This window comes from Ranitomeya variabilis, chromosome 6 (assembly GCF_051348905.1).
Source record: "Ranitomeya variabilis isolate aRanVar5 chromosome 6, aRanVar5.hap1, whole genome shotgun sequence".
Lineage (NCBI taxonomy): Eukaryota > Metazoa > Chordata > Amphibia > Anura > Dendrobatidae > Ranitomeya > Ranitomeya variabilis.
This window is the reverse complement of record NC_135237.1, coordinates 525502062-525516279: the sequence shown is the minus strand read 5'-3', so window position 1 is coordinate 525516279 and position 14218 is coordinate 525502062. Positions and strand designations below refer to the sequence as shown.

Genomic DNA, 14218 nt, shown 5'->3' with positions numbered 1-14218 from the left:
TGCTGAACCGATGCCCGCTAAAGCCCCACAGGACCTGCGAATGGCGCTTCCACAACCTGAAGGCCGGCATACAGGCGCCCTGCCTGTTCTTCCAGTGCCGGGACAGGAGTGGGTGAGTGGAAATCTTCAAAGAAAAAACCGACGTGATTTCAGCACTAGGGCTCCCATCAGGACAGAAAACCCAACAGAAGCGATGGAGAGGTACCACCCTTTTATTTTCAGTAGGTTTCCTGTCCTGGCTGGGCGGATCCCTCTCTCAGGTGTGCTGTCACGGGGGAAGGGAAAATCAAGGTCTCCTATGATGCCCAGCCACCTCCTGAGCTTCACAGGAGGACCAAGAAGGCAGCCATGGGGGTTTTCAGCTTGCTCCGGCCGCACTGACAATCTTTAAACCGCCATCGTGACGAGCCGTTGGGAGCTAGTGTACACACAAATCGCCAAAGAGAAGCGGTCTTCACTATTTAACCTGCTAAAGTAAAAGTATGACCATAATGGCGCTCTTATACTGATTTAATGGATACTTTTAGAGAAAAATATCCATAGCAAGGTTTGTTTAATTGACCTTAGAAGTTTTGGGGTAATAGCCTCTTCGTGCACGGACGCCAGACTGTGGGTAGGGTTTTTGGCACTGCCATGGCCCCTCCACATTTGTACCATCCTGCTTTGTTAATTGTGCGCCAGCGCCGCCCATACATATCCTAGTGTTCTCCAGAAAAATGGTGCCAGTGGCTGTGCATGCGGAGATTGGGATCTCACCTAAATGAGCTATGTTCCATTTTGCCAGAACGCGATGACAGGTTCTCTCTAAATGCCGCTACCGTGATGACAGGTTTGACAGGAAATTTCCGAGGCAATTCTGCAGCTCCTGCCGCGGCTATATCGCATGCGGAATTGGCATGCATATTCCCGCTAAAAAACTAGCGTTTTGCAAGCATAATTAGCTTGCAGAATGCTAGCGTTTTCAAAGCGATCTGTAGCATCGCTTGGAAAACTGATTGACAGGTTGGTCACACTTGTCAAACATAGTGCTTGACAAGTGTGACCAACTTTTTACTATAGATGCAGCCTATGCAGCATCAATAGTAAAAGATAGAATGTTAAAAATAATAAAAAAAATCGTTATTCTCACCTTCCGCAGACAGCCGATCACCTCAGCGGCTTCAATTCCTATAGATGCTTTGTGTGCAGGACCTTCGATGACGTCGCAGTCACGTGACTGCGACGTCATTGAAGGTCCTTCACACAAAGCATCTATAGGAACGGAAGCGGCCACGTGCACCGCTGAGAGGCGGGAAGACTCCGGGGCCATCAGAAGGTGAGTATATCACTATTTTTTATTTTAATTCTTTTTTTTTTTTTTTTTTTTTTAACAATTATATGGTGCCCAGTCCGTGGAGGAGAGTCTCCTCTCCTCCACCCTGGGTACCAACCGCACATGATCTGCTTAATTCCCGCATGGTGGGCATAGCCCCATGCGGGAAGTAAGCAGATCAATGCATTCCTAGGTGTGCGGAATCCCCGTGATTCCGCAAATTTAATGAACATGCTGCGTTTTTTTCTGGAATGCGATTCCGCTCAGGAAAACAACGCAGCATGTGCACAAAAAATGCGGATTGCATTCTACTAAATAGGATGCTTAATGTGAGCGGGTTTTTTTCGCGGTTTTATAGCGAAAAACAAAAACGCGAAAAATCTGCTACGTGTGCACACAGCCTAAGGCTATGTGCACACGTTCAGGATTTCTTGCAGAAAATTCCTGAGAAAAACCTGAAATTTTCTGCAAGAAATCTGCATGTGTTTTTTGCGTGTTTTTACCGCGTTTTTGGTGCGTTGTTTTCCGGACATTTCCCAATGCATTTTATAGTGGGAAATCCGCAAAAAAAACGCAAAATTAATGAACATGCTGCGTTTTTTTACTGTGATGCGTTTTTTTCGCAGAAAAAAAACACATCGTGCACAAAAATTGCGGAATTCATTCTAAATGATGGGATGCATATTGTATGGGTTTTTTTTGCGGTTTTATAGCGTTTTTATTGTGAAAAAAAAACGCAAAAAAACCCGCAAAAAAACAGCAACGTGTGCACACAGCCTAAACGTGGCTGTGAGCATCAGACTTTGGCATTTATATAGTAACAAAACAGCGATTGGAGCTAGAGCCAATCACTGCCACTATAGGAAGATGCCGGCGGTGTACCCCAGCCATAACCTCCCAGGTATGACGTGGGCTCAGCTACATACACGGGGCCCATCATGTTGGAAAGTGGTTTCTCAAAAACCTCCACAAGTAACATCTCTTAGGCCCCCCCTTCACAAGTCAGTGTTTCCAGGACGTGTGGTGACTATCGCCAGTACGTGTGAAAACACTTACACACATACACCCATTATAATTTATGGGGCTGCGCACATGTCGGTGGGACCCACACATGGACATGTCCACACATGGTTGACAAAGTGAGACATACAGGAATAGAATGCAGAATAGAAGCAACATATTTAGGTGTTAGTTGTGCAGATAGATAGATATGGTGTAGATAGATATCTGTGAGATATATAATTAGTGCCGTGCGTGTGTAGTTTACCATCCTTGCGTTACGCTGATAAATTGAGAAAAAAAAAAAATTATAGGGGTCCCTCCTATTATTGATAATCAGCCAAGGTAAAGCAGACAGCTGTCAGCTGATATCATGCCAAGAAGGATTCATGGATATTGGTCCCTTCTCAGCCACCCCAGAATTGGCGCATCACAATAAATGTGCCAATGCTGGCACTTTGCCTGGCTCTTCCCGCTTGTCCTGTGTAATTTGTATCAGACACTCCCATTACTATTCCCATAAGTTAATGAGAAAAAACAAAAACTTTCCGGTTCTCTAAAATATTATTAAAAAACAAAAAAAGAAAAAACAACATGCTGGTCTGAATTAGTCCAAGGATTCAGACGGAGCTGCGAGCTTAACAAATTGGTAAATGAAGGACTGCCTCATCTTTATTTTTCTCTTCACCTTGCTAGCTGTCATTTGAGGAGTACGTCTGCATTCTTGGAATACTTCAGACCAGAATGGCGCTGTTTTTTTGTTTTTAAATTAAGAATTTGGTGAACCAGGCAGTTAACTTTTTTTTTTTTCTTTACCTTAAGGGATTAGTAATGGGAGTGTCTGATAGACGCCTCTCCATTACTAAACCCTGGGCTTGATGTCAGCTGAAATCAACCCCAGAAAATATTACTCCGATCGCCAATACACTAGGGCATTGGGACGACCCAGGCAAAGCACCAGAATTGTTCCATTCCGGGTGATGCGCTATTTCTGGGGCGGTTGGCTTGTATTTTTAAGCTGGGAAGGGGCTGACATCCGTGGCCCTCAGCTACCTACTTTACCTTGGCTGATTATTAATGATGAGCGAGTATACTCGTTGCTCGGGTGTCCTCCGAGTATTTTTTAGTGCTCGGAGATTTCGTTTTCATCGCCGCAGCTCAACGATTTACAGCTACTAGCCAGCTTGAATACATGTGGGGATTCCCTAGCAACCAGGCAACCCTCACATGTACTCAAGCTGGCTAATAGCTGTAAATCGTTGAGCTGAGGCGATGAAAAATAAATCTCCGAGCACTAACAAATACTCGGAGATCACCCAAGCGTGCGTGGGAAAACCCGAGCAACGAGTATACTTGCTCATCACTACTGGTTATCAAAAATGGGAGGGACCCCTTGTTTTTTTATTAGCTTAATACAAGTACAGTAAACGATACATGCACAGCACTAATTACATATCTCACAGATACCTTTCTATCTATACCGTATCTATGTTTTGAACATCCAACACCTATACATCTGTCATTTCTATTCGGCATTGTACTGTAGTCCGTTGCATGCACGTACAGCACCGGTGCTGGTTTTTCCAGTACCGAAAATATCAGGACATGTGAAGGAGACACGGCAAAACGTGAATGAGTACACCCTTCATAATAAAAAGATAGACTGTCACTCAGCTGTCCTTGCCTCCTGAATGGCATCACCGCCTATACCCTGTATTCTACATAAGGAAGGAGGGTTATCATTAAGAAGGTTCGGAAAAGTGCATTTTATGATTTGTGCTGAAAATACAGATAGGGAATAGCTGGAAAAAAAAAGTAAATGTGCGATCACAGAGGCTAAACACCCACACGGTAACACTGATGTCAGAGCATGGAGGGCTGTGTGGGCAGGATCAGGTCAGGAAAAGGTTGTAGCTTCTATTAATAAAATATATATATTAATTAAAAAAATATTTTGGAAAACTGAAGCTATAACGTAACTAAAGTACATTAGAAGGTAACAGATTGCAGGCACAGGTTACCTGCATATTAATCTCTTGAAGAAGGCGAGAATGGAAGCGAGGCAAGTGCAAATCTTAAATAGGCGGAACTGTGTGACGGCCATGCCGAGAGCTGTTCACCTGCAAGGCAAACACACGGGGTTAAAGCACATATCAGGCAGTTTGTATACAATGCTCATCTAATCCCATTAGTAATGGCGTCCCCTAGATCAAGAGACAGAGAAGGTGATTTAAAGGGAACAAGCCCTTTAATATTTGGCTGGTCAGGCAGCACTAGTCATCAGCAGATTCTTCTGGGGAAAGCGGCTGGATAGGAACAGTAATAATACAGGAGGGTGATTCAGGAGATCAGGGTGACAGAGGGGCCCCAATCTAGGATGGTACCTGGACGAAGATGTTGACATGAGAACCCCTTTCAGGACTCTTTCAGAGGAGCGTCCAATATGGACGTGTTCTGTACGAGTAACAATCGGACCACACGCCGACTGTTCAGATGACAGACTTGGTCCAAGCCAAAATACAAATCTAGCAGCATGCACTATTCTCTTCAATATGTCAGATCACCCTGACCCAAGACAACTATATACTAGTATCAAGAAGAACAGAACCACTGAGGAGACGTCCATTAATGGCTAAGAAGAGACCATCAATCGCCTTCATGACTCAAATCTTCATTTCAGCCTCTCGGTAGTTAAGAAAAAAATTATCTGTAGACCATCTATAAATACTCTTACATGCTACAGAGAAATACAGCTTTATGACCGGCAGGTTTTGGTCCCCAGCTTTAGTGAGACGGCACGGCCCTCACACAATGAGACACGTCATGGGTGGGGGGCCACGAGTCGTGTCTCTGTACCAGGGATGTCACACAAATACACAGAGGGTCAAAATTAAGAGCTTGGACAAAGACGCGGGACAGCCTCAATCTTTAGTGAAATAAGATCTAAGATCTACAATTGAGGAAGCTTTCCTTTATCATCAAATAGAACAATGGACAGTAGAAAGCATGTGGCTCAATGGCCTAATTTAAATATGTAATAAGAGAAAAAAAAAAAAACCCTGAATAATACAGATAAAGTATGATGCAAACAAAAACGCCCACTAACAAAATATGATAGCCCCACAGAGAATTCATCCACTATCACAAAATGATGACCCTACTGTACCCCCCCCCTCAATCCCCCTGACAAAGAATGGTGACCCCATCACAGTATGATTTACCAACTGAAGTCCCCGAGTAGCAGCCCACGCGGTATAAAGAGCCCCACGCAGTGTCATGGGCCCCCCATACAGAGCCCCACGCAGTGTCATGGGCCCCCCATACAGAGCCCCACGCAGTGTCATGGGCCCCCCATACAGAGCCCCACGCAGTGTCATGGGCCCCCCATACAGAGCCCCACGCAGTGTCATGGGCCCCCCATACAGAGCCCCACGCAGTGTCATGGGCCCCCCATACAGAGCCCCACGCAGTGTCATGGGCCCCCCATACAGAGCCCCACGCAGTGTCATGGGCCCCCCATACAGAGCCCCACGCAGTGTCATGGGCCCCCCATACAGAGCCCCACGCAGTATCATGGGCCCCCCATACAGAGCCCCACGCAGTATCATGGGCCCCCCATACAGAGCCCCACGCAGTATCATGGGCCCCCCATACAGAGCCCCACGCAGTATCATGGGCCCCCCATACAGAGCCCCACGCAGTATCATGGGCCCCCCATACAGAGCCCCACGCAGTATCATGGGCCCCCCATACAGAGCCCCACGCAGTATCATGGGCCCCCCATACAGAGCCCCACGCAGTATCATGGGCGCCCCCAGAGCCCCAGCATTCAATCCCCCTGACAAAGAATGGTGACCCCATCACAGTATGATGATTTACCAACTGAAGTCCCCGAGTAGCAGCCCACCGCGGTGCAATGGGCCCCCACCGCGGTGCAATGGGCCCCCACCGCGGTGCAATGGGCCCCCACCGCGGTGCAATGGGCCCCCACCGCGGTGCAATGGGCCCCCACCGCGGTGCAATGGGCCCCCACCGCGGTGCAATGGGCCCCCACCGCGGTGCAATGGGCCCCCACCGCGGTGCAATGGGCCCCCACCGCGGTGCAATGGGCCCCCACCGCGGTACAATGGGCCCCCACCGCGGTACAATGGGCCCCCACCGCGGTACAATGGGCCCCCACCGCGGTACAATGGGCCCCCACCGCGGTACAATGGGCCCCCACCGCGGTACAATGGGCCCCCACCGCGGTACAATGGGCCCCCACCGCGGTACAATAAGCCATACATTAAAAAAAAAAAAAATATTCCCCTCTGCTCATTGCCCAGCTGCTCCGGTCTCTTTATGGAGTCCTCATATCCTCTGCAGACGTAGAGAGGAAATGCTGGGACAGGGAGCGGCAGCTGATGCTCCTTTTCCATCATCGCTTTCAACTGTATTTGCATCTAGGATGCCGATATAGTTAAAAGTGCAATGTCGGGTAAAAGTGCCTCACAGGCCAAATCTAACTGGGAGACCCATCTGGTGTCGTGGGCCAAATATACTCACCCTGCGGGCAAGATTTGCCCCGTAGACGAGTGTTTGACATATGTGCTCTATACTATTACACTATGAGCACCGCACACTTTCTACTTTCAGGTCCTCTGAGGTGAGGACACTGGTCGGGTTACGTGCACACCACGTCTTTTAAATTCCGGAGAACCTGCCAATGTCTTCAGGCAGAAGAAGCAGGAAACTGGCCTTTTTCCCCCACCTGAAAAGTGGATTTTTGGATGGTTTTTCTCAAGGTTTTTGTTATGTCTTTTGTATTGTCGATATTTTTTTCATTTCATTGGATAGTGAATAAAGTTTAAAAAAAAAAAAAGCAAAAATGATGGCAAAATGCTCCCATTGACTTGTATTGTAAGTTACAGAGGGTCTCTCGAGCGGAAACCATCAGAAGAACGAACATGTTGCTTCTTTTAACCACTTGGCATTTCTAGAAAACGTGAAGCCGTTAAAAGACTTTAATAAGCATGAACATATGAAAAGCAAGATTACTGTTTACAAAGAAAAGAGAATGTTCATTCTTTTGGGAGTTTTCTGGTAGATTTGGGGCATTTTTTTTCCAGGAAAATCCACCTTGAAAGAAAAAAAATAAAATCTTGTGCACAGTCTTGGAGCTCAGAGCACGGCCTTCGGCTTGCTTCACGTGTCCGTTTCAGGGTTTGGACCAATTTCCAGATTAACTACGAACATTTAGACCTGAACTCCACAGTGGTGCAATCAGGCCCAAATTTGCTACCTGTACACAGACTGTGACACTGTCCTTAAAAAGGCATCACCTTGGTGTATCCTCCTCGGAGAGCCACATTTATAGGGCCCTCGTCTCATCACCCGCACAATGGGATCAGAAACCTTTTATGTCTTAGAAGGAACAAACCCCATTTTCTGTCCCTAGGACACCAGATCTCTTGGTCCAGTGTCATACCTGCAAGTCAGCGAAATACAATATCTGCTCATCAAAGGGTCACCCAGTCATCTGTGGCATTGTGGTAAGCCCCCACTCACACACAGAAGGAAGCCTTGTCTCCGGTGGGCACCCCCCGGCCTGGAATACTAACAATCCCTGTTCTGTTCTTCCATCCTATGGTCAAGACACGCTCTTTCACCCACGGACTCTCGGCATGTGACAAGTAAGACCTACCTGTGAGCGCCGGCTCCTTGTAGCTTCATTCACAGATCTGAGAAGATCGTAGATAGCCGCCCTCTGTGGTCACTGGAGATAGGAGAAAACATCAGTTATATAACGAAATACTGGTAAATACATGGGCTGGGGAGTAGGGATGAGCGGACCCGTGGAACTTCGGATTCAGCCGCACCAGAACCCCATAAGTCAATGGGAACTCAAACTTTGGTGCCTTAAAATGGCTGTAAAAGGGTCAGGGCTAGGAGTAAATAAGGGCAAGAGAAAAACAATTGCCCTGAAAACAATGGATATTAAAATGACTTAAAATAACAATTAAAAAATAATCTTGATCCAGAAAGTGGAGGGTCCAAATGGAGGGAGGAGTGAAGCAGTGCATTGTGTGTCATTTACTGTACTTGCTAATAAAAAAAAAAAATGTAATAACCAACCAAGGGAAAGCAGACAGTTGGTAGTCTTATGCTGACAATGGCCAATATCCATGGAGCTTCCCAGGCTGTAAATGTCAGTCCTCAGCTGTCTGCTTTGCCTTAGCTGGTTATTAAAATTAGGGGGGGGGGGGGGGATCTTTTTTTTGCCCCCCCACCATTTTAATAACAAGTTAAAGAGATCCTGTCAGCAGGATTGTGCACAGTAACCTACACACAGTGTCAGGTCGGCACCGTTATACTGAATACAAATGATACCTTAGTTGATGAAATCAGTTTTGTTGTTGTTTGTTAATCTTTATTTTCAGTTTTGTGTTAATGAGATTCTCGTGCTCTAAGGCGGGGTTCATATGTGGTGCTCTGATTAGATATTCATAATGACTGCTGACAGTTCACTGCTCATGAACACAAAACTAAAAATAAAAGATTAAGAAACAACAAGACGGATTTCATCAACCAAGGTTATCATTGTAATCAGTATAACGGCGCCGACCTGACAGTGTGTGTAGGTTACTGTGCACAATCCTGCTGACAGCTTCCCTTTAAGGCAAAGCAGACAGCTGAGGACTGATATTAATAGGGTGGAAGGAAGCTCCATGGATATTGGCCACCTCCCAGCATAATAAAGACCAGCTCACTGCTGCCTGCTTTCCCTTGGCTGGGTGGACTGCACGTAAAAAAAATAAAAAAAAATTATATATATATTCATTTTTTTTACACAGTCAGGCTGGATCACATTGTGCGCCAGCCAATCAGACATGCCATTGCTTGCCATGGCTGTGATAGGGCTGGAAATGCTCAAAGTCTTAAAGCTTGCCGATTGAAAGCCTGAAGCACAGCCACCAAGCTTTCTTAGGCTGCCGAAGCCGAAAACGAACGTCCAGTAAACAGTCTGGGTTCGGCACCGGACACTAGGTGCTCAGTACTAACCCCGAACTATACTATTCGGGTTTGCTCATCCCTCGTAAGGAGGAAATAAGCATGGAAGCACATCAGCAGGTGGCGCCCTGACTGCCTCCATCTGCCTGACACATGGCCAATGTTGACCAATTTGAAAGTACAATATTATTTAAAAAAACGGGCGCTTCAATTTGGACAGTTCCTTGAAATCACAGTAACGGGTGATCTGCATGGGAGGCGCACATACAACACAGAATATAGAGCATGAATCATTTAAATTGTGGCTTAAATATGCATATAATAAAAAAAAAATGACAAAAAGGTCACATTTTGATGCGGTAATTTAGGAGTGTCTATTTTTGTCTTACTGAAGAGGGGCATGTTGTCTATCTGTTGTGGATTTTTAATGGAAGTCTTCAAACAGAGGCCGGACAGAAGTTGGTTACCTGACTCCTGCACTGAGCAGGGGGTGGGACACGACGACCTTGGGGGTCCCTTCCATCTCTAACATTCTATGACAGGTATTTACCCTCAGGGGGGTTCACATATTTCTGTGTCTGAGAATCAGATTGTTGCCTCGGCCCCGCGCTGCTGCGGACCACCTGTCATCATACAAAAACCTGTTTGCCATTGTGTCAGCCCACCGGGATTATTATTAGTATTTTCTCAACTGCAGCAAAACACAGATTCCTAAAATCTCATTTACATGTTAATTTTTATTTGAAGTGGATTTTGTAAAGAAAAAAAATGAAGCATTTTTCTTAATTTTCATGCAGAACTACAGATGTTTCAGTAGATTTATTTTCTGCAAGAAAAAAAAAAACAAACAGCAAAAATGGCTGCGTGTGAACACACTCGGTAACGGCACAGAGGGCTGCAGGTTGTATTATTTGGGAATGTTCATTTAGAGCCTTTTTTTTTTGTTTTTCATGAAAAACAATTCATCTAGTGTGTTCTTATTTTTAAGCTTTGTTTTTTTAGGGTGTTTACTTTTTGGTGCTTTAGGCTATGTGCACACGTCAGGATTCTTTGCAGAAATTTCCTGAACAAAATCGGACTTTTTCTGCAGGAAATCCGTATGCGTTTTTTTGCAGATTATTTGAGTTTTTCCGGGGCTTCCCTATGCATTAAATAGCTGGAAAAAAATCCGCAAAATTAATGAACATGCTGTTTTTTTACCATGATGCAATTTTTTTGTGGAAAAAAAAAACGCAACATGTGCACAAAAATTGCGGAACGCATTCTATTAATAGGATGCGTTTTTTTCTAGGTTTTATCGTGTTTTTATAGCGAAAAAAAATGCAAAAAAAACCCGAAAAATCCGGAACGTGTGCACACAGCCTAATAAGGAAAAAAACGAAAAAAAACAAAACCGCTTTGTGGATCATGAATTTTACCCAAAACTCAAAGATGGTCTAATTTTGTCTTTTTGTTTGCAGCTTTTTAGGAGCAAAAAAAGTTGCATAATTCGCTAAAATAAAAAAAATAAAAAACACAAAAGGAAAAAAAAAAAAGTTAATCCATATGGCGACTGTATGACACTTTAAAAAATAAAGAAAATCCCCATTGATGAATAAACTGGGAAAGGAATAAAGAACCTGACAAATCAAAAAAATGGGCTTAAAAACACCAAAAACAAGAGAAAAAAGGGCAATAAATGGAAAACCTCAGAAGCCATTGTGGGTTATTTGGTTTTTTAGTGAATAGCAAAAAGCTTCAGGAAGAAAAAAAATAAACACCGTAAAACCACTCGCCGTCACTGAAAAAGATTTTTTTTTGCAAAGGAAAAATGCATTAAAATTTCAACACAAGCAAATGTTACATAAAAATACACAATAAATAAATAAAGCTTCATGTGAACAAGAACCAACATTGGGGGGAAAATTCTATAAAATCTCATCCATGTGATGTAAGAGGAACTCTGCAACATCATTGGTGGGACTACAGATCCCAGCGCACCCTGGGTCTCTGCTGCAGGCTGCGCTGCGGGCGGTCACCCAGCTTTCCCCGGAGCAGATAAGCTCCAGCACGTTATCTCGGTACCACTACCCACAATGCACCTGCAGGTGACGCGCAGCTCCGGCTCAGCGTGCGCCCGGCTCCGGGTGTGGAGCGCCCATCAGGCGGCAGCATGCGAGGCAAGGTCCCGGCAAACACAGGGAAGAGGGACGAGCACTCCTCTCCCACCGCTCTGTCCAGGATGACGCAGTGCACGCTGCCAACGTCAAAACGCAGCGCCGCCGCCGCCGACGTGGAAACGAAGCGAAGCATTCTGGGAATTGTAGTCATTGTATTACCTCAGAAACTACATTTCCCATAATTCCCTGGCTCATGCCCTTAGTTCTACCTGTGTGAGGGGAAGATGAGGCCTGTAGTGTTCACTGCTGCCTTGCAGATGTATGGGGAGGACACAGGGTCATCATTTAACCCCTTAGTGACCCCCAGTCTGACACCTTTTTACTTTATGTGGTAGTAACTGCAATGTTCCAGCACGTCCCAGTGATTCTGAGATTGTTTTTTTTTTTTCCCGTGACACCTTGTACTTTACGTTAATGGTAAATTGAGGTCGCTATGTTTTGCTTTTATTAATAAAAAACAAAATAGAAATTAGACAAAAATGTCACAGTTTTATCAATTTTGAAACTTTGACGTTAATAGATAACATTGTACATCGCACCGTCTGTAAAATGGTCTTTTCTTTGGAGGAGGTTTATAAATTGTAGCAGGAATTTTTCATATCTTCAAGGAAATGTGTAAAACTTACTTTTATAGGGACTTAGTCGGTCTTGAAGTGACTTCGGGGGGTCCTATATGTTGGAAAAAGCCCCAGCTGGTTTCACATTTGCGTTTTTTGCCGCTGCGTTTTAGCGCAAAAAAACACATGCATTTTTTTTCCTATATTTAACATTAAAAACGCATGCATTTTTTTTGTATGCGTTTTGCCGCGTTTGACGACGCATGCGTCGTTTCTATGCTTGCGTTTGGTTGCAGAAATGCAACATGTAGTAATTTCTAGAGGCGTTTTTTTGCGGCAAAAAAACGTATTGCTGTCTATGTAAACGCATGCATTTTTAAGCACATGCGTTTGGTTGCGTTTTAATAGAAAAAGCAAGAATACACACAGATAAGCCACCCCCCACCATCAAGGTGATAAAGGGATCCAAACCCTAACCCTACCCCTAACCCTAACCCATAAGCCACCCCCCACCATCAAGGTGATAAAGGGATCCAAACCCTAACCCTAACCCTAGAGATCCTAACCCTACCCCTAACCCTACCCCTAACCCTACCCCTAACCCTATCCCTAACCATAGGGATCCTAACTAGGGCTGAGCGAAACAGATCGGCCAATTTAAAAAGTCGCCGACTTTTGACAAAGTCGGGTTTCGTGAAACCCAACCCGATCTCACTGTGGGATCGGGTCAGCGGTCGGCGATCTTCGCTCCAAAGTTGGGTTTCGTTTTTTATATATATATATATATATATATATATATATATATATATATATATATAATTGAGGCACATATATATATATATTTATATTTACTTCAGCGCGATATAGCAGAAAAGCCGGTAATTCAACTGCCTGCTTTTCATTTCTCCTGCCTAAACCCGACATGATATGAGACATGGTTTACATACAGTAAACCATGTCATATCCCCCTTTTTTTTGCATATTCCACACTACTAATGTTAGTAGTGTGTATGTGCAAAATTTCGGCACTGTAGCTATTAAATGTAAGGGTTAAATCGCGGAAAAAATTGGCGTGGGCTCCCGCGCAATTTTCTCCGCCAGAGTGGTAAAGCCAGTGACTGAGGGCAGATATTAATAGCCAGGAGAGGGTCCATGGTTATTGGCCCCCCCTGGCTACAAAAATCTGCCCCCAGCCACCCCAGAAAAGGCACATCTGGAAGATGCGCCTATTCTGGCACTTGGCCTCTCTCTTCCCACTCCCATGTAGTGGTGGGATATGGGGTAATGAAGGGTTAATGTCACCTTGCTATTGTATTGTAATTATGACACCTATCCATTATTAATCCAATTGTATGAAATGGTTAAAAAAAACACACACAATATTGCAAAGTATTTTAATGAAATAAACACACAGGTTGTTGTAATATTTTATTGCTCTCTCAATGTAATGACATTGACCTACATTACCTTAATTCGCAGTGATGTGCCCTCTGCTGGATGTCCTCATATGACCTCGAGCCTGGTAACTTTTCTGAATATTTTCCCACGTTCGAGGGACATCCAGCAGGGGGCGCATCACCGCGAATGAAGGTAACTACAGGTCATTGACCTACATTACCTTCATTCACAGGGGTTTGACAGGCACGAGCACAGCTGCATTAGCAGAGCTCCTGCCTGTAAAATATTTTAACCCCTTCAGATGGATTTACATCGTGGGACGTGTGTTGTGATCCGGTGGTAGGATCACCAAACTGACCTGATAGGTAAACCAGAATATTAGGACGAGCTCTGGGGATGTGGAAACTATACTGACCGCAACACTGAACCTATCCAAAACACACTAAAGGCAGCCGTGGAGCGTTACCTAAAAACCTAGACGCCTCGTCACAGCCTGAGGAACTAACTACCCCTAGAGAGAAAGCCAAGCCTCACTTGCCTCAGAGAAATGACCCCAAAGTTTAGACAGCCCCCACAAATAATAACGGTGAGTTAAGGGGAAAATACAAATGTAGTAATGAAAAACAGGTTTAAGCAAATGAGGCCCGCTAACGCTAAATAGACTGAAGATAGCAAGGGATCTGTGCGGTCAGTACAAAAACTATCAAAAACTATCCACGCAGAAAATACAAGAACCCCCACACCGACTCATGATGTGAGGGGCGCACTCTGCACCCCAGAACTTCCAGCAAGCAAAAAATCAC

General features: G+C 44.8%; 1 protein-coding gene across 1 annotated transcript in view; it reads right to left on the bottom strand.

Moving 5' to 3' along the window:
• EBAG9 (estrogen receptor binding site associated antigen 9) overlaps positions 1-11545 on the bottom strand; it is a 36242-nt gene extending 24697 nt beyond the window's left edge. Inside the window, exons 1-3 of the mRNA XM_077271086.1 lie at positions 11383-11545; positions 7995-8066; positions 4333-4431 (exon numbers count right to left, since the gene is read on the bottom strand). Coding sequence (XP_077127201.1) covers positions 4333-4415 — 83 coding nt within the window. The 5' untranslated portion in view covers positions 4416-4431; positions 7995-8066; positions 11383-11545. The remainder of the gene's footprint in view (positions 1-4332; positions 4432-7994; positions 8067-11382) is intronic.
• Positions 11546-14218: the final 2673 nt, after the last annotated feature.